This window comes from Rousettus aegyptiacus, unplaced genomic scaffold (genome assembly GCF_014176215.1).
Source record: "Rousettus aegyptiacus isolate mRouAeg1 unplaced genomic scaffold, mRouAeg1.p scaffold_m13_p_1, whole genome shotgun sequence".
Classification (NCBI taxonomy): Eukaryota; Metazoa; Chordata; class Mammalia; order Chiroptera; family Pteropodidae; genus Rousettus; species Rousettus aegyptiacus.
In genome coordinates this window covers 51,152,361-51,179,365 of record NW_023416284.1, presented here as the reverse complement: position 1 = coordinate 51,179,365, position 27,005 = coordinate 51,152,361, and the positions used below count along the sequence as shown (strand labels likewise).

At 37.8% G+C, this 27,005-nt stretch overlaps 1 protein-coding gene across 1 annotated transcript; it reads left to right on the top strand.

Annotated features, from left to right (window-relative positions):
- Positions 1–4: 4 nt before the first annotated feature.
- On the top strand, positions 5–25,120 carry CRYZ (crystallin zeta). The gene is made up of 9 exons (XM_016145069.2): positions 5–110; positions 6,652–6,768; positions 8,187–8,339; positions 11,820–11,983; positions 16,316–16,367; positions 20,330–20,479; positions 23,486–23,587; positions 23,692–23,787; positions 24,216–25,120. The coding sequence occupies exons 2-9, from the start codon at positions 6,658–6,660 to the stop codon at positions 24,375–24,377; spliced, it is 990 nt and encodes a 329-aa protein (XP_016000555.2). The 5' UTR covers positions 5–110; positions 6,652–6,657; the 3' UTR covers positions 24,378–25,120.
- Positions 25,121–27,005: the final 1,885 nt, after the last annotated feature.

The following is a 27,005-nucleotide window of genomic DNA, read 5'->3' as shown; positions in this document are numbered from 1 at the left end:
GGAGGGCGAGGCGGGCGAGGCGGAGCCAGCAAATATTTAAGACAGCCAGGCTCACCCTTTTCCTGTGGATTCTATTGGGACCCCAAGCGGAGTTTGATTTCCTACTTTAGGTAAGTGGTTTTAAAAAGTCCCTTTAGTTGTTTAGACCGTGCACCTCCCCGCCGCTGGTCCAAATGGAACCGAGCTTGATTCTGGCTGCACTCCAGCCTGCGCACTGTCCTCCGGAAGAACTAGAGAATAAGAAGCCTCTGGCCGAAGTTATTTCTCTGCAAGGACTGAGAGTTCCTCATCCATAAATCACTGATTTATGGATGAGGAACTCTCAGTCCTTGCAGAGAAATGGTTTCTAACAGGATTTGCGTTTCATCTCCGCACTGTGGGGTGCCCATTGGCACTGCCCCCGCACCCCCTGCCCGCCAACCACTCGATCTTCCCCGCGGCGGGGCCCTGGCTTGGGGGTTCCTGCGGCCTCGTGCGTGAGTGCTCCGTATCCCTGCCCACAGCCCGGCAGGTCCTTTTCCTACGACTGCAGACATTTCAACCTCCCCCCCCCCCCCGCCCCCGCCTTCCTCGCAGAGAAATGGTTTCTAACAGGATTTGCATTTCATCTCCGCACTGTGGGGTGCCCGTTGGCACTGCCCCCGCACCCCCTGCCCGCCAACCACTCGATCTTCCCCGCGGCGGGGCCCTGGCTTCGGGGTTCCTGCGGCCTCGTGCGTGAGTGCTCCGTATCCCTGCCCACAGCCCGGCAGGTCCTTTTCCTGCAACTGCAGACATTCCAGAATCCCCCCGCGCCCCCCCCCCCCGCCATCTTTGTTGTTTTTGTTTCTCCCAATGGCTCCCCAACTACAATTAAATTTTTTAAAAAATTATGAAACAAACTGTTAACAACACATCATTGGATATTTACATAGAACCTATAGGAGACTTAGTTTATAAACCAGGGGAAGGTATTGAACAACCAAAGTGACTCCATCTTAGGTATAAGACTCCATCTTAAGCACAGGCCAGTTCCCGGAAAAGCTGCAGATAGCGAGATGATCACCCCTAGACTCAGCCAATCAGAGCAACTATGGAAAGTAACTCTCCAAATTCCCCCGCCTTGTTCCTTGGCGCCATCACCCATCCAATCCTGCTAAGAGACAAGCTCATTGTACCAATCCTGTAACGCGAAGACATCGCTCCCCATGCTTACGATTTTTACCTTCAAATACCCCTGAAGCCCCATGTTGGGGACCCCCTCCTCACTGCTGCGTCAGTGTGCAGACCGCGGTCCGGACTCGAGTCTGAAATAAACTCTCTTGCATCGGTGTTGGCTTCTTGGTGGTTCGTGGAGATAAGAGTCGGGGCATAACAGATTGTTAATGATGGAACCGTTTAGAGGCTAAAGTTCATTTTGGATTGAGTACGCAGCTAGTGGAAATAGTTGTGTGAATGGTCAGCAGCAGCCAATCCCACCAAGCTCTGCTCCCTAATACGGGAGAGCAGCCTGCCCAGTTCCATCCAATCTTTGCATAGAGAACCTGGAGGGGTTAGAATGATCTGTTCAACAACTCTTCCATTCGCTCTTATCAGTAGTGGGCACCGAGATCCAGATCCGTGACATAACCTGAGGAAGTCACAGCCAGAAAGAGACTTATCCTTGGACACTTTTAATTTTTAAAATTTATTCTGGGTTAAGCATAATAGTATGCTTACAGGAGTCATTCTTGTTGAACAGTAGCACATTTTATAATGGTTGCTTCTGTTTCCAAGTTCTTTTTATTTCTGGCCTGAAATTTTTATTTAATTTTATTTTTCTCTCATAATGTGTCTTTGCTCTGGCTTTGTGAATTGATCTGTTCCTTCCATGTTAAAATATAAGTCTAATATTTTCCCTATCCCTTTAATTTTCATTTAAAACCTAATGAGTTCAAATGTAGTATGGAAAAGATCACTGAGGAAGAATTTTAAGTTATGTAATTTCCCAGATTTGCAAAGTATGGTTGACAACCTTTCACAAATTAAAAAGTAAAACCAAATATTAAACCAAGGTACTCTTGGTTAATTTTTTTTAAGTTTATATTTGATAAATAGGGAAAACATTTGGAGTCCAGTTTAATTATAAAACACAAGCAATATGACATTCCTGCTGACTGCAAGCGATTTACATTGAATAATAAGCTTACTGCATGCTAGGTGTGCTGGGAACTACTCACCATGTGCTACTGCAGTTAATCTTCACAAGGATCGTATGCTAGGCAATATTGGCCATTCTTACAGATAAGAAAGTAACCTCTCGGACTGTTTTCTCATCTATAAAAAGGATGGCGATTTTATTTCCACTTCTACCTACAATTAAATGGTGGTTTTTCCGATAGAATCATGTCCTATGTCTCTCTAGTGGATGTCCTAACATATGGATATTTGAGAAATTCAAATATAAGTATGTGCCTTAATCATAAAATACATAATCTCGCCTGCAGGTTAGTTGAATTTCATATTTCTAGCTCAGTCTGTCTATCATTATAAAGTATATTTCTAAGAGATTAAGGATCCTCTATGCCAACTATTCAAAAGGTAAGATGAAAAGGAATATACAATAAGAGAGTAAAAACAACATTTAGGATGTAGATTTCAGGTTCTAGCTTTGCTTCTGTGTGACTGGTGATTCTCTTAACTTGTTGAAATGTTTTCTCATCTATAAAATGGATGATGATTTTATTTCCACATTTGCATACAATTAAACTGTGGTTTTAATAACTTGCTTCTCTACTCATTGTGAAAATAATTATAACAATGGATGTGACGTGAAAGACATGCTTTTTAGAATAAATGAGGTATTGCAGGGCTTAAGGATTATCATAATTACTATTTTTGTGTTATTCTTTTCATTATACCATATACACATATATATGTGTGTATTTATATATATAGATATAGATATGGCACCTGTATTATAAAGCAGAACGTGATGTTGTGGGTAGTTGAGGGAGTTCAAAGGCAAGGAGTACAGATTTGGAGCCTGATCAATCATAGTGGCAGCGGCTCAATGGGAAATAAGATCTCCAGAAACAAAGAAGACAGAGCCTGTCAAGGTCATGTCTGTCTCCTTACAAGTTCTATAGGATAAAGTGGTAGTTCTGAACAAGACAGGGAGCATTTTTAAATCCAGTATTAAGAAGGAGTCTCCTCCTTCCTTTGTTCTTTTCTTCCAACTTAGCAAATATCAAAATGTAAGGGGAGAAATGTATGTGCTAGATATTTTTGACAGATCCTATTTCAGGGTAATTTTGCTTTTATTATTGCTACAGTTTTTTTTTTTTTTTTGAGGATAATAGTGATGTTGGTGAAAAGATAGATGTGAGTGCTTGAAAGAAATGAATAGGTAGGAAGTGGGTAGGTATTCGAAGTGGCTAAAGGGCTACAAATCTTACATATGTGAGAGCAGAGAGCAGGAGCTGGGAAAGGACTGGGGTGTTTTCTCTGTATCTTTGTTTTCTGAGTTTAGCACGGAGCTTTGCTTATAGTTAATGTTCAAAAAATATATGTTGAATGAATAACAACCAACGTTTGTTATTAATTTTTGTTTAAATGATTCTCTGAACTCTTTGAGGCTAAGGACTTATTATTACAACTGGAGTCCGATAAATATTGTTTTATTAAATCAAAGATGATTGTAGGATTAGAGAATTGAGACTTTTAATGAATAAGAAATCAGATGGGAGAAAATAGATGGGAAAGGAATAATGGTATTTTCTATACATAGGAGTAGACATTAGCCAGGTTCTGTACTTTATTCTTGTCATGTCTAGCACAGTAACTCTAGTTACTAGAAGCCTAGTTTTCAGATGAAGAGGCTCAAAAAAGTTGACCGTGCCCAAGGCCATGTGGCTAATAAATGACAGAGCTTGGATTCATACTGAACGCTGTCAGATTCCAAAGCCCACTATTTTCTTAACATCATGCTGAAGACAAAAGAGGACGGTGGGGCGGTGGGGGGCGGTGAAGGGAGGTTTTCCAGAATGGAAAACTGATCTAGGCAACCTTTTCTTTTTCTGTTTTGTTTTCTTTATATTTTCACTTTCTTGTCTAAGAAATGCCCAGCTTGAGTGAGGACCCAAATGGAAATGCAGTCTTGAGACTGCCATGTAGGTGTGGAGTGAGCTACCTTTTCCCAGTCTTTTCTGCACAGACAGGTGTTTTCACCCTCAGGGACTGCTTAGATGTCTGCCCTACAGTGCTGTTAGGTGTATGCCTTTTGCTGGCTTCTGCCCCTTTTGTTTGAGAGCTACCTTCCAGATTATATCCCTGCTAAACAACCTTTTAGCAATGGATTTTTTACTTTCTTCTCTTGGTACTATGTTAAATCATTTTAAATAAAGAGTTTTAAAATGACACAACTTTTAACTATTTCAAGAACTTTCCAATAATAACGCCATCAAAATGCTTTTGATCCCCCTTCCCCATACATAGAATGACATTTTTTAGTTGGGCTCTGTTCTGAGTGGCCTTATGTTGAGCTTCAATACATTAGAATTCGGAATTCTTTCATCTCGAGTCCTAGTTTCTGCAACTCTTTTTGATGTTTCAACTGCTTATGGTTGATGAATATGATTATTTCAGAAGTTAGGAAAAATGTTCTAGGTGGTGGCAGAGCCTAAAATATTTGATGTGGTTTATTTCAAGAAATTATGATAATTCACAAAATTGTGGAGGCAGTCAAAACCCTTTCATTACATCTCTATAGGTATAGAAGATTTCCAAAGTTATCTAATTTTGTGTAACGAGTTTTCTTTATGTTGTGGTGCGAACAAATCTAAGACCCACCTGAGATGGAGCCAATTGAGATGACTTATGAGCCTTTATTAGCTGACCCTCTCCACCAGGCAGGGTCAGAGAATCAGCCCCGAGCTTCCAGAGGAGGCAGTTTATAAAGCCTAAAACCACATCAAATAAGCAAGCAGATTTACAGAACCAGAAGTTGTCCATTAGCATATCTTTGCACAAGACATCTCCTAGAACCACACCCTGGTTAACATTAAACAAGCAGATTACAGAAGCAGAAGTTGGCCTTTTGAAAATTTTCCACCCTTAACACTTTACATTTTCTTAGAGTTCATTTTAACTGGGTTTTCATTTTAATATTAAGAGTGGTGGGACAGAAAGATTAACTGTAAATGAATTTTGTAATTTACAAAAGATTGCATATAAAGCAGTGTTTTTAGTCTTTAATGATTTTCCTCCTTTGTTAAAATGAATGAACTTTATAAAACCCAGTGTTTTAACATCGATAAATCTCAAAAATTTACTGCTGGAAGGAAAAAGCAAGTTGCAGAATTAAGTACAGTATGATCCAATCTAAAATAGTTTGAAAACATGCAAAGCAATAGCATATATTTGTTAGGTAGGCGGAGGCTTTTGCCTGGAGACTTCCCAGCTTGACATGGGAGTCCAGACCAGGGCCCATCCTGAAGCCCTGGCGCCACTGCCGGCCACCGCCCTAATCCGGATCCTCAAATGACATTCCCCATTCTATACCCTACCCCTACATAACCCTATAAAAACTACACCCTCCCATCCCAGGGCGCGACTTCTCTGGCCCCTCTCCTGTCAGGACCAGGGAACCTCACCCGGAAGTGTGCTCCCCCAATAAAGACTTGCTTTTAAAACTTCTCTTGGCGTTTACCTTACAATATTGTTTGCTAATACTGTGCTGGCTGGAAAATTACTGCTTGGCTATGTCCATGGGAACATAGGCTGTCACCCATAACGTTCTAACAATAAGCTTTCTGCTTCTGTACCCCACTTGCACACCCAACTTGTGGATCTACAGGTAGTGAATAGAAGAAAGATAGCCCTTTGTGTTTAGACAGAATGAAGAATGGGATTTGGGGCTTACAAACCCTGTACCTCTTCATTTTGGGGCTGCTTAATTTGGGGTCTGCGTACCCCTGGCAGGCCCAGCTGGCTGAATAAAGAGTGTGTTCCCTGTAACTCACTGAGTTTTGGTGGTCCGTTGTCTCTTGGGGGCTGGTGGCTACAACAATACATACACATGTACTAATAGTATAATATCATGCCTGGGAGTGATGAGCTCTGAGTTTATGGTAATAGTCACCTCTTAAAATGGCAGGACAGAAGTGGGTTTGGGAATGGATACAGGAGGCTTAAGTTATGTCCATAATGTTTGAGGTTTTTAAAATGTTAAAATTTGTTAAAGCCGGGTGGCAGGTAAATGTGTTTATTAGTCTATGTTTTTTGATAACATTTGAAATATTTCATAATCTAACAAAAGAAGGTATATTTATCTAATGTTAATAAAACTTACATTAGCTCCTAAAATTTCCAAGATGTTACAGCCCAAGCCTATACAAAAAGACACCTAAGATATTGCATTATGCTATGTCTATTCAGCTGTTTTTGTTTGCATGTTTGATTCCCTTGTCGAAGGCACTGAATCTCTACAGGAAGTAATATGAAGTGTTTTTGCTTTGTAGCTGAAGGATTTATAAGATGAAAGGTTTTTAAACATGAAATGAGATCAGTGGTAAGCTTGGGATTTAAATTGTTGTTTGAAAATTTGTTTAATCTGACCCTCCAGGGTAAAAAAACATAGTGATAGCCTAGATACAATAGGACAGTACATTAATTTTTTTTCTTATTATCTAGATCACCATGGCAACTGAACAGAAGTTGATGAGAGCTATTAGAGTTTTTGAATTTGGTGGACCAGAAGTGCTGAAATTCCAGTCGGATGTTGCAGTACCAATTCCAAAAGACCATCAGGTGGAAATAATTACTTAAAAAACAGGCAGTAATTACAGAGTGGGAGTCTCTAGCACATCAAGTTAACGTTCGGTTGGAGCAGATTCACAGTGTAAAGACATGGAATTAGGACAAAGTTTATACTGTTTATATCTGAGCTCTGACAAGATGACATAATTCTGATAATTAGTGAAATAGATGTTTTAAAAGGGATAACATCTTGTTCTAAGAAATTTTTGAAGTTGAGAATCATCTATTCAGTGCGATATTTGGAGTTTTCTGAATGGGGTCATAAGTAGTTTTGAATAGTTATTTTTTAGAAAATTTCCTGATTTTTATTTTGTGTATGGTAGGGAAACAATTTCTTCCTGCATGCCTGCTTTTTCACATGTGACTTAAGAGAATTTAAATGTAGAGCTTAATCATTTCCAGTGACTTTAACAATATAACTTCTCAATAAAAATTATGTTTTATTACTGCACTTTCCATGGTACCCAAGTCTAATTTGCTTAGTAAGCCTTATGACCATTTTTATAATTTGGTTATAACCTATTTGTATAGATTTATTTATCACTCCTTCTCAAAATATTGTGCTGTAACAACATCAAGTGTTATCTGGTTTCCGCAAGAGGCACTCTAATTCCTTCTGTCTTTGTACATAATATTCCTTTAACCTGAAATACCCTTTTCTCCAATTCTGAAAGAACTTGTACTGATCCTTTAGAGCAATACCACTTTAGTGAAATGCCACTTCTTTTGAAAGGCCTCCCTTTACTCTTAACAGCAAAAGAATTATTCTGGATTAATTTAAAATCAGCTTCTATAGTAGATGTAACCTCAAAGTCTCAATAGTTCAACAATAATAGAAAAGTATTTATTACTCACTAAATGCCAAGATTCTAAAATATTGATAGATAGTTCTCTTCCAACAGTGATTTAGGGACTGAGGCTTCTTCCATTATGTGGCTCTGCCACTCTCAGTACCTGTCTTCTGAGGTCACATGAAAAGGTAGAAGCACAGTATGGATTGCCTAAAAAGGCTTTTATGGGTCAGGCCTGAAAGTGGCTGTCATCACTTTTGTTCACGTTCCGTTGGTTAGCACTCAATAATTTGGCTACTCATAACTGCAGTGGAACCAGGAAATAATATTCTTCCTATGTACCCAGGAGGAAAAAATAGACTTGACGAGCACATGGGGGTCTCTGCCACACACTCCCTCAAATATTCCCACTACCATTTTCTCAAGATAGTTTTACTATAGCACATAAGCCATTCTGTCTTATATTTTTATTTATATGTTGATTTGCAAAACTGGAATGTGAGCTCAATGAAGACAAGGTTTTCTCCATTTTTATAGCTCCCATAATCATTACAATCCTAGCATAATGCTGAATGAATGCCCAAATTCTCTGTGTAAACTAATACACTGTCTTTTCAGGTTCTAATCAAAGTCTATGCATGCGGTGTAAACCCAGTGGACACTTATATTCGCTCTGGTACTTATGGTAGAAAACCACACTTTCCCTTTACTCCTGGTTTTGATGTGGCTGGGGTAATAGAAGCTGTTGGAGATAATGTGTCTGGTTTTAAGGTACTATATTTTTAATCATTTCTATTTTAGTTTTAAGTTTTTTCTTGACGTATTTTAACATATATTTTTAAATGTGTCTGTATTTAAGTCTTTAAAAGGCCCCATTACACAGTTTCTGCCACTTGGGGGACTCCTCTAGTAACAAAAGAAATTACTTTTGTCCAGAGGCCTTGCTTGTTTGCATTGTGGGGTCATTTCTGTAGCTTCAAATCCCTATAGAATTAAACTGTAAACCTTTTGATTTAAAAGAAGTATGTGAAGAAAGAAAACAAGCAAGAAAATTATACTGTTTCCTAACTCTTGATAATACACAAGCCAACATAATTTTTAATTCTTTCTATAAATTTAGCTTCACAGAGTAAAGGGAATACTAATTCTTTTGAATAGTAAGTAAAAGATCAAAAAATGCAAGGTCACTATACATTTTTTGAGCTGTGACTCAGAACAAGGTGATGAAGTCAATGAAAATGTTATGATCAGGGCTTCTGTTATTTATATGCTAAAAGACATATAAAACATAGATAGTATATTCATGTTTTAGCATCTTTCCTCATAATTCTTTGACCCTTTCAACTTTGGCTGCCCATTTACCAAAATTGGACTGAGACAGAGAAGATTAACGTGGCCCCTGCACAGGAAGATGGGCAAATTCCTGCAGCTTTCCACTCCTCAGCCTGTGGCAATCTGGCTTCTGCCCTCATCCTTCCACTGAAATGATTCTTGCTAATGTCACTAATGGCATCTATATTGCTGGAGTTAATGGGCCCTTTTATGTCATTATCTCTCTTGACTTCTCTGTGACATTTGACACTCTCAGCCACTTACTTTTTCTTAAAAAAAAAAAAAAAAAACAAAAAAAAACTTTTTCTGCAGCTTCTGTGACATCATTTTTTCCCTTTCTACCCCATCCCTTTCCTTTATGGGCATCCTTTTTCAAGCCTCTTTCTCTGGATACTCCTCCAATCTTGGTGTTGCCCAGGCCTCACAGTCCCTGCTGACACCTTTGCTTTTTGTATTCTATACCTTCTTCATGATGATCTCAGGTACTCCCATCTTGTCCATTATCACGTGGATAACTTTAGCTTAGAATTTCTACTAAGCTCCGGTCTTGCACTGTCCAATGTGGTAGCCACTAGCTACATTTAAATGTCTAGGTGGCTATTTAAAATTCAAGTTCAACTTAAACTTTATAAAAATTCAATTCCTCAGTCAAAGTAGGAACATTTCAAATGCTTATTGGCTTCATGCATCTAGTGGCTGTCCATCTAGTGCAGGGGTAGAACACTTCCATCATCATCGAAAGTTGTGTTAGAGAGCACGGGACCCACATGGCCAATTTCCAGAACTTCTCACGCAGTGTGTCAAACACTGAACTTGTCTTTTCTCACATCAAGTTTGCTCCTTCCTTGTGTGACAGTCTTGGTGACTTCCGGGCTCTTGGCGACATCACTGAGCTCTACCTTATTAGAACTGTTTTTTGTCTCCTCTTTCCATTTCCACTGCCTGTAGTTTAGTTCGAGGTATCTTACCTAAGCCCTTACCTGGATTTCTATAAACACCTAACCTTACCACCCTCCATCCTACCTCCTTGAATCTGCCCTTGCTCTATAAGGGGTATTTTCTGAAAGGTAATTCCGATTGTTTTACAATTAATTCTTGCATTCATTTCTGATAGATTTCAAATCTGATAGATTTCTGATAGGGTATTGTTGAAATTGCTTATGTTATGAAAAAGAGACTCTTTTGTGCTCTCTTTCCCACCTATCTTTCCATTCTTATCTCCCATTCCTTCTCTCCCCGTAGTTTATTCTTTAGTAATAACAGTTGGTTCTTCCCTGCATAGGCGATGCTCTTTCATCTCTGTGTCTTTGTTCACATTGATTCTTCTGCTCGGCAGAATTAAACTGAAGGTTATAAATACGGGTTCAAGAGATTTTACAGCCTAGCTTTAATTTATTTTTCTTTTTCTCCCTAAACTATTGCACCTCATCCATTAGACTACTTATTAATTGGAAATGAATGCCGGTGTTCTGCCACTATTCCTCTCCTTACTCTGTTTCCTTCATCCATTATGACTCTTCCCAATTCTAGTTTTTAAATCTTCTCCTATCCTTCAAGACATACTTTAAATATTAGCTTTTCGATGGAGATATTTATTGATTCCCTTGACTTAGAAATAATTCCTTTCTTTTTCTTGTACCTATCTTTGATAGCACATCATGTTTACCTTGCTTTATAATTATTTCTATCTTTTTCCCCTCTGTCATCCAAGAGTTTAAATGCTTGAGATTAAAGAGTGTCTCACTATTAAATCTTTCACAGAACTCAAAAGTTATGCTTTCTGTATGATGGATTCTTAGTAAATGTTTATTATTAGTATATTAAAATCAGTGCAATGTGTTTTTAAGCTGTAAAAATGGGATTAATTAACATAGTCATACTTGACCATTTGCAGGCGACACTATTAAGCAGTGATGCTTTCTTTACTCATAGATGTTTTTTGAATCTTGTTTGTTTATACTCTACCACATAATGCTGTTACTTTTTCAGATCTCTTAATTATAGGACAAATTTAAGTATGCTGAGAGTTAAGACCTTAATGTTTTGCTTATTCCAGGGAGTATTTACTTTTATTTATTTTTTTTTTTTAAGAGAAGTCGGAGCTGGCATTTGTAGTGGACAATTTAATTTTACTAGTGCGGGGGTCATATCGAGCTTTCCTATGATTCTTGCATAGGTCATACCTCACCCTCAGTTATGCATCTGCTTTTTAATAGAAAGGGCCACATGGACATTTATTAAGAGTTTGCTGTTTTTGGTCCTGTGACAAGTGAAGAAGCCTGTCCTGGCTCATTCTGCTGTCAGGATCCAGCCATAGTTTCCTACTTTTTGATGTGTACATGAAAAATGAGGGAAATACAGGGGTAAACAAATCTGGAAAGGATTTAGAGCAGGTAGTTAGTACACGGAAGAAACCTTATGTTTGTTTCTTCTCCTTAGAATTTTTGGCAAAGAATAGATTTATTAACTGCCATTTATTAACTGCTCAATCTGAACAAATCACTGAACTTTTTTTTTTTTTGCTTCAGTTTCTTTAGCTACATAGTGGGATTAATCTAAAGTGGAGATGATAAAAGTACTTACCTCTTAAACTGTGTAACAATCAAGTTAAATAATACACATAATACACTTAATACAATGCCTCGTACAGTAAACTCTCAATAAAGGTTAGTTATCATTTTACTATTCTGGAGGTTTTCTTGCCTCTTAGTTTTTCTATTTCTCTTAATTTTTTTTCCTTATTGGTTCCAATTAATAAATTTTTAAATGTTCAGTATTTTAAAGTTATTTTTATGACCCCTAAAATACAGAAAACAATATATACTTGTTTCTTGTTATAAAGTTTGCATTATGAAGGATCATTTTTATTTTGACATTATTTTAAATCCCTGGCACTTATTAACTTATTGCTTTCTCCAGAAAGGCGATAGAGTTTTCACTATTAACACGATCTCTGGGGGCTATGCAGAGTATGCTGTTGCAGCAGATGACGCTGTCTACATACTACCAGAAAAACTGGACTTTAAACAAGGAGCTGCCATTGGTATCCCGTATTTTACTGCTTATCGAGCTCTGATCCAGAGGTAACAATGCTCTGTCTATTATATAGCCACCGACGAAGGAGGATAGTATTAATTGCTTTTCATCCTACCATCTGTCTTTCATTTTGGGGTATCATTTAGTTACCATTAAGCTTTTGTGGAGTGGAAACTGTGCTGATTTGGGACGTTGTTCTCATCACTGGATATACAAAGAAGAGCAAAACACTGTCTATAAGATTTTCACAGTCTAGTAAGGGAGGTAGACATAAGAGTAGTAATATTTCTATCCCATATGGAATGTACAATGATAGAGATGTGCTTAGGGATTTATGTATCATAAGGGAGGTGGTGATGAGGTCCAGAGCTTCCCAGAAAGGTGTTAAGATCTATATACTTTAAAGCCATGGTTCAAAAATCTTGTTATCCAACCATGGAAACTACTACAATTTAAAAGTACAGTGCAGCGGCCTGCCCAAAACCCACTGATCAGTTTCCATGACTGGGACATGACAGTCTATATTTTAATCAAATTCCCTAGGTATTTGAAACGGATCAGAGGGAATTAGCCTGGGGAAGGAGCAGGGAGGGAACACAGCATTCTAGACAATGGGAGTAGTTGGTGTGTAGGGAAAAAACATCACGGTAACTGGAAAGAGCTATAGCAATTTGGTTTTGTTAGATAGAGGTGTGGCAAAGAATAAGGTTGGAACATAGTAATCTCTCAATAACTATTAGCTGTCATCACTAAATAAATAGGTTTCAGATTGTAAAAAGCTAGATTATAGGGCTCATACATTGTTTTCTGAGAGATTGAGGGCCGTGAAATGTTTTATTCAGGAGAGCGATAACATTATATTTGTGTTTTATTGATATCAGCTGTGTGAAGGTTGGGTTTGATGACAGGAATGGAGGAGATGATCTTATGGGAGAATCCTCCAGACAGAATAATTCAGAGCAAGGGCCCTGGTAAAGAGGCTGAGAGGAAAGGACAACTATTCAGAGGGTGAGATCAGGAACATTTGGGTACTGTTTTGATGTGGAGAATGAGGGAGAAGAACGGCTTAAGAATACTTCTAGCTTTCTAGCTTGGGTAATGTTTAACTGTGACAGAGAAAAGGAGGAAAAAGTTTCAAAGGGAAGCTGAGTTCAGTTTTGGACTTGTAACTACAACAGACATCCTAATGGAGAAAGAAGTCCAGCAGGCTGTTGGATGAAAGGGTCTGGAGCTTGAAGGCTAGAGATAGATGTTTGGGGATATCAGCATGTGGGTGAGATGAAAGTAGCTAAAATCCCTCGGGGAGTGAGCGGAACAGTAGAGTGAGAACAGAACCTTAGTGAACGTCAGCATTTAAGAGTGCAATCAGAGGCAGGGGATGGAGTCCTAAGAGAACCAAAAGGAGTATATCCCAAGTCTAAGAGAGTTTAGAGGTCCTGGTGTCTATTAAACATCTGTTAAGCCCACGAGCTTTGAAGACAGGAAGATCTGGGTTGGAGTACTGTTTCATCTACTAATAGCTACATGACCTTGGTCAAGTTACTTGCCTGTTTCAGCTTCGGTTTACCGATTTGAAAAAACTAATAGCACCTATATCATAGGTGTGTGACAATAATTAAATAAGGTAATGCATTTACTCTTAGTATAAAGTCAGTGCTCAATCAGTGTTGATAGTGTTCAGGGTAGTATTCAACATTGTTACTGAGGAAAGAGGCCAGCCATCAAATGCAGCAGTGAGGTATGTTTGGAATAGTTGGGCTTAGCAATTAGGACGTCATTGGTCACTTTAGTCAGTCTGTTTTCAGTAGAGTGGTAGGACAGGGCTTAGGAAGGATGAAATTTATTCTTTAATGGCAGATTACTCTTAAAAATTGGGAAGGGGACAGGAGGGAGTAGAAGAGGCTTGAGGAGGGTAGGAACAAAAGGGTTTATTTTTTAAGGATATACGAGACTCGTACACATTTATAGTTGAGGAAAGGTCTAGCAGACAGAGGGTTGGAAGGTTTGGGAGAGAAGAGTGGAACATGGAAGAAGATTCTGTTTAAGGTAAGATGCAAAGGATTTAGGACATAGGTAGAGAAATCAGCTTCAAATATTGGAAGGACAGCTTATCTGTTAAACCTTGAAGAGATAAAGGTGATATAATTATAGACGGTTTGTGGGTAGGGAGGTAAGATGTTGAAGGAACTTATATGTGCCTCACTTTTCATAATTAAATAGGAGGCAAAGTGATTTTTTGAGAATCAAAATTGAAGTGGCACCAACATACACGTTGTCATGTGACATTTTTTCTACAGTTTTAACCAAATTATCAAGGAAGGTAGATTTTAACATTAATTCAGGGCTGGAATGTTAGTGGCAAAATAGTATAGTGCAAAGGAAACGAGAGAACTGGTGAGAAAGAGAAAGAAGTTGGGGTAATCTATCATGGGGTCCAGGCTGATAAGGGAAGGAAGTGAGGGCAGGAGCAGCAAGTGGGCAGAAATAGAGCAACTGAGAGACAGCGATTTTTGTGAAGTTGTAGGAAAAGTTTTGAGAAAATATAGGTTTACAGAATTAGAGTATGGGAGTATTATAATATTGGTTACTCGTGTCTATATTTCTCAGGTAGAATGGTTGCTGGTGCTTACCAGGTTTAGCCCTGGGAAAGAGTGGCTAAAGTAGAGAATTCAGGAATTGTGGTATAAGGTTTTCCTCCTTGGGGCTGAATTTGGGATGGAAGAGTAAGCCTATGTGCCAGGTACTAGTCTTCAGTGACTAGAAGGGAGTACGGGATAATAGCGAGTGCTCGAGGCCCTGTCGTGAGCCCTAGGGAAGAAGAAATGGTTGTAGAGACTTGATAAGTCTTAAAAAATAAATCTGGTAGGGTAGACCAGCAGGCTGGAGACCCAGGGAAGCGTTTCAGTTAAGTCCAAAGATAGATAGTCTGCTGGTGGAATTCCTTCTTGCTCCAGGAGAAGGCAGTCTTTATTCTGCTCAGGCTGGTACTGCTTGCATGAGGCCCATCCGCATTATGGAAGGCAACCTGCTTTACTCAAAGTCTACTGTTTTCCAAAAAAAACACCTTTGCAGAAACATCCAGAATAATATTTGACCAAAATTTGGAACCATAGCCCAGCCAAGTGGCCATGTAAAATTAACTGTAATGATAGAAGGTATCTGTGGAGAGGGTTAGCCCCGTTTTTATCTACCTACTGCAGGCTCAGAAATTTAAGAAAATGTACTGGTAGTTTTTGAGGGATTGTTTATAAGATTAAAAAAAAAAAATTCAGTGGAAAGTATTTCATATCCCAGTGTAACATTAGTAAATCCTTTTCTCTTACATTTATATTTATTTTTTAAAATGTCCAAGTGTTTTAGTAGTAGTTATCTCAGTTTATCATTTTGGACCCACAGGTTAACTCACTGCCCTCAAATCCCTTTCCTCCAAGAGAGAGTGTTGGAGAAACCTTCATTTACTGCTCATAATTGCCCTTTGTCAGCTATTGGCACATAGCCTTGAATAGGACTCCAGGTTACTGTGTTCACACTTCCAGAATGAATAGTGTGGCCACCCCCTTTTCTAATAAGTAAGAGATCCTCTCTGAGAGTCAGGTCTGGATCACACAACAGCTGCTGGCTTGTGACATTAGCACTTGTCCACCTGGAATAATAAAGGTTTTCCATTCTGTCTTGCGGCATGTTCCTTGTTTTCAGTGTAATAGAAAAGTAATGGTATGAACCAGAAGTAAAAAGCATATGTCATTTCACCAGAGGATCTGGATATTTTAGTGTTGACTTGGAAACCTTTGTGGCAGGATTATTGTATTTCTTATGCTCTTCCCATTGCTGACCCAGGATTGCTTTCTGAAATGAGGGCTTAAAGGCTGGTGTAACCTGATGTTTGAAGGCATGGAAAAGTAAAAACGTTTCTTAAGTAGTCTAGCTGCTGTGTTTACTTGGGCATTACTCTGTACCAGAGAATAAAGACTGAGCTATATTATACCTGCTTTGATGCTTCCTGTGGGTGTCAGTGAGAAACTCCAGGTCCTCTAGCTTCAGAAAATCACTTAGTATACCTACAAAGACTGCAGCCTCCCAGAAGGCAGCACCGTGATGTGATGCTGGCATCTAGCACGGTGCCTGGCACCCAGCACAGTGCCTGGCACATAGTAGACTCCCAGTGAACATTTGTTGAATGAAAAAATGAATTGAGGTTTTTTTTTATCTGTGGCTCTGAAGAACCATCGTTAGATTAGAGCTTGGAGAATGTTTCAGATTGAGTTTCCTCTTTCGGTCAGTGTTAACTGGACTGACGGTAGAATTTCCTTAAGAACAATGAAAACACCGAGCTTAATTAGCTTTAAAGTGAGGTGATGAACCTATGCTTTTTTTTGCAGAGCCCGTGTGAAACCTGGAGAGAGTGTTCTGGTTCATGGGGCTAGTGGAGGAGTAAGTATTTTTTTTTTTAAGTTTATTTTTAAATGGATTTACATTTGTGGGTTTCACAGTATATTTCTTTTAAGTCATTTTTAAAAGCCAAATTTATAAATATAGTCAAGGGTGCTTTTTTTCCCTTTCTGTAGCGAAGCTTAAGTCCTGTCTTTTGAAGATGATTTTTTTTTTGTCATTAGTTCATCATTTCCTGGTTAATAAATTCAACAGATTACCCCATTGAAAATGTATCTGTTAGATTTCCCACCTATGTTGAGTGTGTACCAAGATGAACTGGCTTTGTTTTTTACCTTCAAGTAGCATGTTATAAGAACATTTATTTAGAATTTTAAACAGCTCTTTAAGGTTAATATTAAGTCCATATTCCTTTAGATAAAGAACTAAGGTTCATTAAGGCTTTGCCTGTGTTGCCCCACACTGCACCACAGAGCCAGCCACACTGTGAAGTCTTTGTCCTTTCTTTCTGCCTTCCACTGCTTGCCTGCTGAGCTTTGATGACATTCATGGTGTGCAAAGTATACAGCTTGTTCCTTAACACCACAGCTCCTGGCTTAAAATGCTGATGAAGGGTAGAGGGAAGTGAGGACTGGGAATTTATAAAATAAGCCCTTCAGTGAAGTCACCCAACAGCAGGGCTGTCAGAAACCTCTTCAAGAAACTGGCTGTCAATCTGCCTCTGAGGAGCTCAGAGGAAAAGTTAGAGCTCTGAGGTCAGAATTTAACAAGAAATCCATATGACCTCTATCCTGCAAGTAGGGGCTTTAGAAATTGTGGAGACAGGATTTCCACATTTTTTTAAAATAAAGGGCCTGGGGCTAGATGGCTCACCTTGAGGAAGCTGGTTAACCCTTTCAGAGCACTGTGTATTCTGGAGAGTGGATTGAAAGAAGTCACATATTAAATGGCACATTGTCCCTGGAATAATGAGAAGCACCCTGAAAATGGGAATTTACCCCTAAAGGTGGCCAGGTAACACAGAGAATTCTGTCTCTTGTGTTTCTGTTACTTTAAATAGATGAATCACCAGGTTTCAGACCCAGTTTCATGTGTACCTTAAATAGATCAATTCTGAAGGATTTCACAGGTCAGACTACTAAAAATCACTAAGATTGTCTTTATGGGTCTTGGGAAAATATGACAAATATACCTTGTCATAAACTCACATTAAACTTCACCAAAGAGGCTATTTTGGGGTTAAATTAAATTTAACTTTAAATAACTAAAGGCTCTGTGAAACATACATTTATTTAAATTGCTTTGGCTTTCAGAGAGCTAACCTTGTGCTTTGTATAGAAGGGAGAAATTTCAATAGGAAGGGGAGAGAAGAGTTTAAAGAAAAATCTCTTTTTATTCCCTTTACCCTCTTGTGAAAAGCCCAGTCTCTTCACTATGATTCTTTTCTTTTTTTAAGGCAAAATCCACACTGCTCTCTGAGCTGGCTGAGTTTGTTAAATGCTTGGCTGGCAGGGATAGGCTGGTGACCTGGTGTGTGAAGCGCTTCTGATCTTCCCTGCCCTATCAGAGGGAAACAGTACTGTGTTTTTCTTGCTTCCGTTTGTGCTTTCTGTCCTCATTTAATTCAAATTCCTTTGGGATTATGTTGTGTAGTTAAACTGGTGTAGAACTTATGAACACAGCTATTATCCAGTTATGTTGGTAGGGAGTACCCTACTACAGTGTCAGCAAATAAGTACAAGAAAAATGGTAGACATGTAATGGTATATAATCTATTGAGGGAGTATGGCTAGTGTAATTGTTGAAAAGAGTAGAATTAATAGTGCCTTTAAATAGCTATTGAGTCCCTCTTTAAAGTAGTTAAGAGAGCATAGGAGATATATTTACATTAACTCTTAGGTTAAAATGTGGCTTTATTATAAGCCTTTTTTATTTACTTCACATTTTTAATTGAAAGTTAAAGTAAAAAAATTGATTGTGCTAACCTCATAGTGTATTGTATTTCATGAAATTCAATGTCTCTCTCACTCATCAGTGAGTTGCAGTGTTTGTTTACTTGTTTTGGTTAAATCAAATAAATTCTTGCCGTAACCCAACTGAGTTCAAGCTTATCATATCTATATGCCCTACAGTCTTTAAGATCTATTTCAGGCCTGGGAGTTTGTGATCCTGTTACAATTTTAATAGTTTCTATCATTTTTCATTTTACTTCTTTTCTATAATGCCTAATCCGTAATGATTTCGCCATCCTCTAAACCAGTGGTAATCAGTAAGGGGAGATTTTGCATTAACTCCCTCTCACTTCAGGGACATTTGGCAGAGTCTGGGGACATTTTTGGTTTTCACATCTGGGTAGAGGTTCTGACATCTAGTGGGGGGCAGCCAAGCATGCTGCTAAATCTCCTTCAATGCACAGGATTGTCCCCACAACAAAGAATTATCAGGCCCAAAATGTCAATAATGCCACGTTTGAGAAACGCTGCTCTAAATGTGTGTGACACTTATGTACACCATTCATTCGCCATGTAATCAAACATATATGTCCTAGTATTGCAATTTAAGTAATTGCTTATATCTGTATTTCTAAAACACCTTTATTTCTCCTTTATGCTAAGTACATCTATCTGGTGATCTAATGATTTCATCTAATCCCATAGCTTTAAATGCCATCTATAAACTGATGAACCTCAAATTTATGTTTCCAACTCTTAACTCAGTCTATCCCCATATTCAGCTGATTACTGAGCATCTCCAGTTAGCAATATACAGCTCAGTATGTTCAAAGTGAATTCTTGGTGCTCTCACGAACTCGATCCTCTCTAATCTTCCTTTTCCTGTTAATCTACACTGTTAATCTGGTCAAAGATGTAGGAGACCTCCTTGTTTTTCCTCTTTTTTTCACCTTCCAAAATCTATGAGGACGAGGATGGTCCTTCAGTTTACCTCTAAACTGTATCTGAATTTGTTGTTCTTTCCAGTGCGGCCACCTTAATCCACACCAGCTTCTAACCCCAGCTGTTAACACCAGCTACTAACGAACTGGTCCTGCTATTCCCATTTCCCCGCAACCTTCTTTTTGCCTCTCAGATAATTGGAGTGTTCTTTTTAAAGCCTAAACGGGATCGTGTCACTGCCCTGCTTAAGCTCTCCGGTAGTTCTGCATGTAACTCAAAGCCTTTACTCCCCGGCCCTGTGTGCCTCAGCCCTGCCCTCAACCCCCAGTGACCCTCTTTCTATTGAACACCCCAAGCTCATTCCCACTTCCAGGTTATCCATGACCGTTCTACTTACAGCATTCTCCATGGGGCTTTTTCCTCACTCTAGTCAGGTCTCATCTCTTCAGAGCAGCTTTCCTAATGACCTAACTAGCCCCTCTCCCTGTCTCTTTCTAAACTAATAGGCTGTTTTATTTTTTTCATATATTTCTTTATGTGTTTATTATCTTCATCCTTCCTTAGAACTGCATGTCTAGCACAGGTAAACACTCAATAAATATCACATAGATGACTAAATTCATTTACCCACAGACCTGTCTCTTCCACCTAAATGATAGAGGCCATACATCTGTTACATAGTATTTTATATGTAAAGTTAAAGTATGAAGTCAGGGAACATATTTTGATCATTTTTAAATCCTGTATATTCAGTATAAAACAAACGCCAAGTAAACATTTTGATGCAGTGGTTAAAAACTCAAGCTCTGCTGTATGATTTGGTCCAGCTCATGTGTTCATCCTTGTGCCTGGGCAAATTACTTAGATTGTATTAGCTTCACTTATCTGTAGAATCCCTACATCATAATAATAATATCTGCTTTATAGGCTTATTGCTAACACATTGTAAATACTCAATAAAAGTTAGCCATTGTTCTTATTCATTTAAACGTGAAGTTCCTTAACAGTAGGGTAGGACTTAAAAGAATTTTAAGTTCATTATATATATTTAATAAATGTTTGCAAGGATGCAAAGAATCTAAAAATATTGGGTTTTATTTTGTTTATCAGACAGGAATAGCAGCATGCCAAATTGCAAGAGCCTACGGCTTAAAGGTTTTGGGCACAGCTGGTACTGAGGAAGGACGAAACATTGTTTTACGAAATGGAGCCCATGAAGTGTTTAATCACAGAGAAGTTAATTATATTGATAAAATTAAGGTAAAATTGTTCTACAGTTTTATGAAAGCAAAATTTTGTTTCTTAGACTTACGTGTGTTTTTCAGTTCTTTTTATCAACCACTCTTAAGTGTTTGCTGCTTTTTTTTAATGCATATATATTTTATGCCTATGTGTGTTTTAAATTTTTAATTAATTTAAAAAGCAGAGATGTTTAATATTTAAACCTTCACTATCATTTCTGTCTTGTTCATGTTTATCAAATAAAATTTAGCCTCTTGAGTCTTATAGCTATAAAAATTTGTACTCTTTAATACAAACCATAGTTAAGTAAAACTACAGCTTTGTATTTGCACCTGTGCAGTGTTCTTAATATAATTTCTATTGGTGTAAATTTTTTCATGAAAGGTGAGGTATCCACAGATTACAAAGTGGCTCTCTCTAGCCTAGGGAATAAAGTTTATTTATTAATTGAGTGCTTTGGAGGAATAATCACAACTTCATCCAGAGAGGTAAAGTAGCATTTAATTTGTTGTTTCATGTATTCCATCTATACAACAGAATTCAAGTGGATTGTGAAGTTCTCTATTTGGGCTATAGTAGCAATTTACTAAACACCGATAATTTTGCTAATCCTCAAGCTTCTTGCTAACATAGAGAAAGAATTAGAGTTTTCCAGGTACTGATTACTATGAAGAACAGGATGTTAAAAACTGAAGAAAAATAAGTGAGAGTGTATTTTTTTACAGTTCAATCGTCTTGCCGAAAAACTGAGCGAAGGCGCTCCTTTGTTATATGTCTGTAAACGTAAATTAAAGGGGTATTTATTCCCGTTACTGATTTCCAAAAGTACTTACAAAGATGAAAAACAGCCCGTTATTTTAAGAATAGTTTTTGTTTTGCAGTCGTCAAATTTTAAGACAACGAGGTCTTGTAGTTTCCATCTCTTCTACTGGTTCCTTCTTGGTGGTAAAGGAAAGGAGGAAGGGGGTGAAATAAAAGGTTAAGAAAATGTTTTTGGAGGTGAGAGACTTCCTTCAGAGAGATTTAAGCAGAAGGAAGTCTCTCTTGTTCTCTAAAAAACATTTTCTTAACCTATTATTTCACTCCCTTCTTCCTCTCTTTTACTACTGAGATTCTTGGAAAAGTAGTAAGTACTTGTTGGTTTTACTTCCTTGCCTCCTGTTGCCTCCCATCATAGCTTTGCTTTTACCGTGACTTCTCACACTAGTAATCAGAGGTCATTGATAAGCTCCCCATTACCAATATGCTGCTCTTATGGCAGTCCTCATCCTGTTTGATTTTTCAGCAACAATTGACCCAGCCCACATCTCCTGGGAACTGGCTGTCTTCTTATTTCCCTGACTTCATTTTCAGTCTCCTTCCTCTTCATATTACTCAAATGTTGGTGTTCCTTTAGCGTTTTCCCTTGGTCTCTTGTCTGAGGTGCTAGACCTTCATCCCAGTCAATCTCATATACCACCATAACTTCAGTCAGTACCTGTTACTATTGATTATTGGCACTATCTCTGGCCTGATCAGCCAGCTGGACATTGCCACTCATCCGATCACCTGAAACAAAAAGCCACATTTCGTTTTTTATTCCTTTCTTTTAATCACCATTCCTTTTTCTTCTCATCGTGTTGGTCATCTCAATCGATCGGTTTCATCTCTGACAATCCTCTCAGATATATCACTTTTTCTCTATTCCTTTCACTGTTGTGACTTAATTTAGTTTTCGTTTTCTCCAGCTTTGACTAGTATTCATAGCTGAGCTAATATGGACTTTTTCTTCTCTACCATCTCCAGAGTCATTTGGTTCTCTTTAAAAAGAAAAAAAGGGAGGAAAGAAATAAGTAAAATGGGAGCTCCATGAGGATAGGAATTTTTGTCTCTTGTTCCCTGCAAGACCTCTAGTGCCTAAAACAGTGCCTGGCACAAGAATTAATTAAGGAACACCTACCTCTGAAAAGTCCAAATTCTTTAACATGGCATTTAATGTGTTTTCATAGTCTGTGCCACTTCCTCTCCGCTGCCCCCCACCTTCCCTGCCCATATCCCGGCTCTGCTGGGCTGCTTTCCCATCCCAGCTTGAACTTTCAGTCCCCTCATCTTCACTTTTCTGTCAGCTCTGTCCAGACTGCTTCTTCCTCATGTCCAGCTTCCTCTTGCTCCTCTTCCTTCCTTTTTGCTCAAGGAACTCCTGTTTGTCCTTTAGGGCCCAGGTCATCATCTCTTTGGAACTTTCTATGAGCATTGCAGCTGATCAGAGTTGTAACTTTTTCTTTCTTTATAACCTATGGTGTATTTCTACTAATGTAGTAGTTAGCCCATTACAGTATAGCTGTGACTGTAGTAATGTCTCTCTTTCTCCTTAGCTTTGTTTAGAGCTCCCGATGTCCATATTTGAATTCCCAATACCTAGCACAATGCCTGACACAGATGTTCATTTTTTTTTTTTTTTGGTTAAAATTAATATAAGATAGTTATATATAGCTTATTTAAGAGCTAGTTTTGGATGTTGGGAACCAACATCTGAGAGCCCAAAACAAAAGAAGTATTATACCAAGCTGATCGTAAACTACTTAGAACAAAACTGCACACATGCGCACGTACACACAGAAATCCTATGACACCAAACAGCCAGTATTTTGTTTTGTTTTGTTTTGTTTTTAATAAAATGGGAACCCGCTAGGGGATTATTTTTTATTTATTTGTTATTGTTGAAAATACATTTTGAAGATAGAAAATTTTCAACTAAGGAAAATGTATTTATAGTCAAGTTGAATCTAAGTGCCTGAAAATTCTAGACAAATTTTATTTCATTATAGCAATTTGTTTTGTACAGATCTGTATCATTTTAGATGTGTGGCTCGTACCTTGGAATTATGTTATCATTATACAATTAGATCATTTTAAAATTTGCATTAGTTTTAATAACACATTTTATATTATTTGAAATATATTTTTGTAATATATGGGACAGTGATAACTATTTTACACTTTGTTTTCTTGTTTTCTTGTTCTTCATTCTTTTAAATTATATAGAAATCTGTTGGTGAAAAGGGAATCGATGTGATTATTGAAATGTTAGCTAATGTAAATCTTAGTAATGATTTGAAACTTCTGTCAAATGGAGGACGAGTAGTAGTAAGTATCCCCCTTTTTTTTTTTTTACCACTTTGAAGTTTTATCATAGTTTAACACTATTTTGCAGTAATATTTAACTGTAGTCATGTTGTTGCTTATAACAGGTTGTTGGCAGCAGAGGATCTGTTGAAATAAGCCCATCGGACGCTATGAGAAAGGAAGCTAGTATAATTGGAGTTGCTCTTTTTAACTCAACCAAGGTAGGAAAAGAAGCAATTCTGATTTGGGTAATTTAAACATTGACAAAGTTTGCGTCATCACACAGACTGAAAGTTTAAGTAAATGTTAAACTTGGTTGTCTGACTAGACAAGTAGGTTAAGGATTAGTCACTAGAAGATAACTAGTGTGGCAATATAATTTATTTTCCAAGTCAGGACACTTTTGAGAGAGAATGGAGATACTATTAGTAATTCAGGACAATAAGCATTTTGTAAACAAGACTATCTCAGACAAATTGGATTTATGGTTTTCCTATGAAGAGCTACTTTTTCTATAGTTCTGGACAAGTTGACAAAGCCACACATTTGTAAGAAATTTTTTATTTTTTCTTAGATTCTGAAAATTTTCAGTGCTTCTAAAAATGAAGTCATATGTTTCTCCACAAAGAAAACCTTTTCTTTTTCTTAGGAGGAATTTCAGCAGTTTGCAGCAGCCCTTCAAGCTGGAATGGAAATTGGTTGGTTGATACCTGTAATAGGTTCTCAGTATCCACTAGAGAAGGTGGCCCAGGCTCATGAAAACATCATTAACAGCAGTGGGGCGAATGGAAAAATGATTCTTCTTATATAATGATTAATTCTTTCATGCATTTCCTCTGCGATTAGAGTTTTCTTACTTCAGTTTTACTTACACTATCTTTACTTTAATTAGTATTCACCTGATTCAGTGAGCTTCTTATATTAAAAGATAAGATTTGTTTTTAGAGATTCTGGGCATTGGAGTATAATTTATGTTGTAGCTGGAAACATTCTTTATTCCTTCTCCCTGTAATCAAGCAGTCATTGTCGTAGGAAATGGGATGGTAGTAATTGGCATTGGTGTGCATTATAGAAATTCCTGATCCTTGATTATTAATTTCATAACTTTAACTAAAACATGCTACTTAAAAATAAGACTGCTCGACCTCCAAGCCAGTATTCTTCTTATAAAAATTTTTTTGTCTCTGACTACCCTAGAACTATTTTGGACTCTGAAGATTTTCTGGACTTAACAAAACTCTTTTTCTAAAAGAATTTTATGTGGATCTACAAGTTTTTCGGAAGGTCAAGATAAACAATATCCAGAGAGATTTGTTAGTTTTCCAATATTTTCCAAAATATTAGGACATTCACTTGTTAATGGTTGCTTACCAGTCATCCATATATTTCGTGAGGACAGTAGCCTAATCTTTGGTATAACATGTTACTAGGTACATTGTCTCCAAATAGATACTTCTTGATTGACTTGATTTCAAATTAGATTTAGAATTATCTGTTTGTGTGATGGGGGTCATATATTTTTATCTATATTAATAAACAATTTTGACTCATTAAGAATGATCTGCTTTTGTTTTCATTACATGGTAACCTGCAATGAATTCTACAGGAAATTAAAAACTGCCTTTATCTAGTTTGGCTTTACATAGCACTTCCCTTACTTTACTCTTACATAGCTCCTTATGGTCACTTCTCAGCAATGTCCTGTGCTGGAAGCCTTTATCCGGACTAAATAAAGGAATCATTACTTAGAAATCTTGCTGTCAATATTATGCCCAAGGAAATGAGGTTTGATTGTTAATTTTGTTCTTGTTTTTCTTCATAAGAACATAATAGTTGATTCTCTTCACCTGATTTGTTCTGTTGACTGACAATCATGTTTCTAGCTTGAACACAGAATCTTGTTTTAATAGCAACAGAAAGCGCTACTGAGTCCTACTATTGAGGGGTGTCATTGGCTTCTGTGGCTGTATGTGTCATGGTTGAAGTGGTTTTGCTATTAGTGTTTGCCAAGTTTATTCACTATTTATTTTATAGGTTACCTTCCTGTGACATAACTTGTTTGAAAAAAGTTAAAAAGCAGTGCCATATGTCATGAGTCTAGAAACTGGCATTTTATATACATCCTAATATGAAGAATTCCTTCTTGTACAAAAAGATAAAGGAGTAATTATTCTGTAAAAGTCAGTTTAATGTGTTTGCACATTTGCCTCATCTATAGAATGATCTGAAGCATACTGCTGACTTAATACTTCAAAGTCCATTGATATGCTTTAGTTAACTTTAAAGGCAAAATTAGCCAAACTTTGTGTATTAACTACCATATTTATGATTATGTAGCATTGACCACATACTCTTTACAAATCTCCTTGTAGTTCTAGTTCTATTCTTGTCCCAGTTTTCAGCCAACTGTATTCACTGCACTGTTGCTGCCTATAGCCTAAGGGTGACTACACCAGTCACCAGTGCTGTCCCTGATACAAAGTAGAGCATAACCTGTAGAATCAACACGCATTATGTCACGTGTCAACCGTCTGAATTCCTGTTCCCGTTTGCTTTGACCTTAGAATCATATAATGTGTTAGATATCATATGGATACGCCACCCTGAGCCTGAGGAGGTAAAACAACATGCCAAGGTCACATGACTAGTAGATTCAAATTCGGCTAACATTTTTTCAGTAGGCTTTTGATGCAAAACCTGAATTTTAAGACCTTTGGCTTTCTTGGCTTGCTATACCTACTGTAGGAGTGGAGCTGCCTGCTTTCGAGCCTCATTTTGCCTGAGAGCCCTAGTTCCTGAGCGTGTTAATCATTCTTGCCTCATCTCCTGATTTGACAGTCTTTTATGAAGGAAGTTATTCAATTCACCATTAGATCAAAATATTTATTGAGTACTTAAGAGTCTGAGAAGGCAGGTAACTTTTATCTCGTTCTCTTAGTGTCATCAACCGTGTCTCACAGGCAGGAAAACACTTCTCAGCTCAATCCTTAATTCTCTTTCCAATAATACCATTTTCAGGACAGCAACTTTTCTAAAATGTCATTTGAAAATTACCATCGGACAGTTCTGCTGATCCATAGAGCTTTAGGAATAGCTCATGGTGTGGGAACTTCCTACATCCAAGGAAAGAATAGGTAATGTTAATATCATAGAGGGAAATCTGAGTCAGTTTGGTCTATGTCATTGCCCACTAGGTGTTGATAGGGACAGTCCATGTATGATCTTTAAGAGCGAATCTAACACTGATCCGAAACCCATTGCGTGTTATAGATGCTCATTAAACGTTTGTTAAATGTGGCCACAGATTAGCAGTCTTATTTATCCTTTCCCAGTTTCATGCAAAAAACCCACGAAGAGTGCAACAGTACTAGAAACTAAAGAGGAAACCCTGTGCCAAAATCCGTTGGGAATTTATACTAATCTCATGTCGATCCTTTGA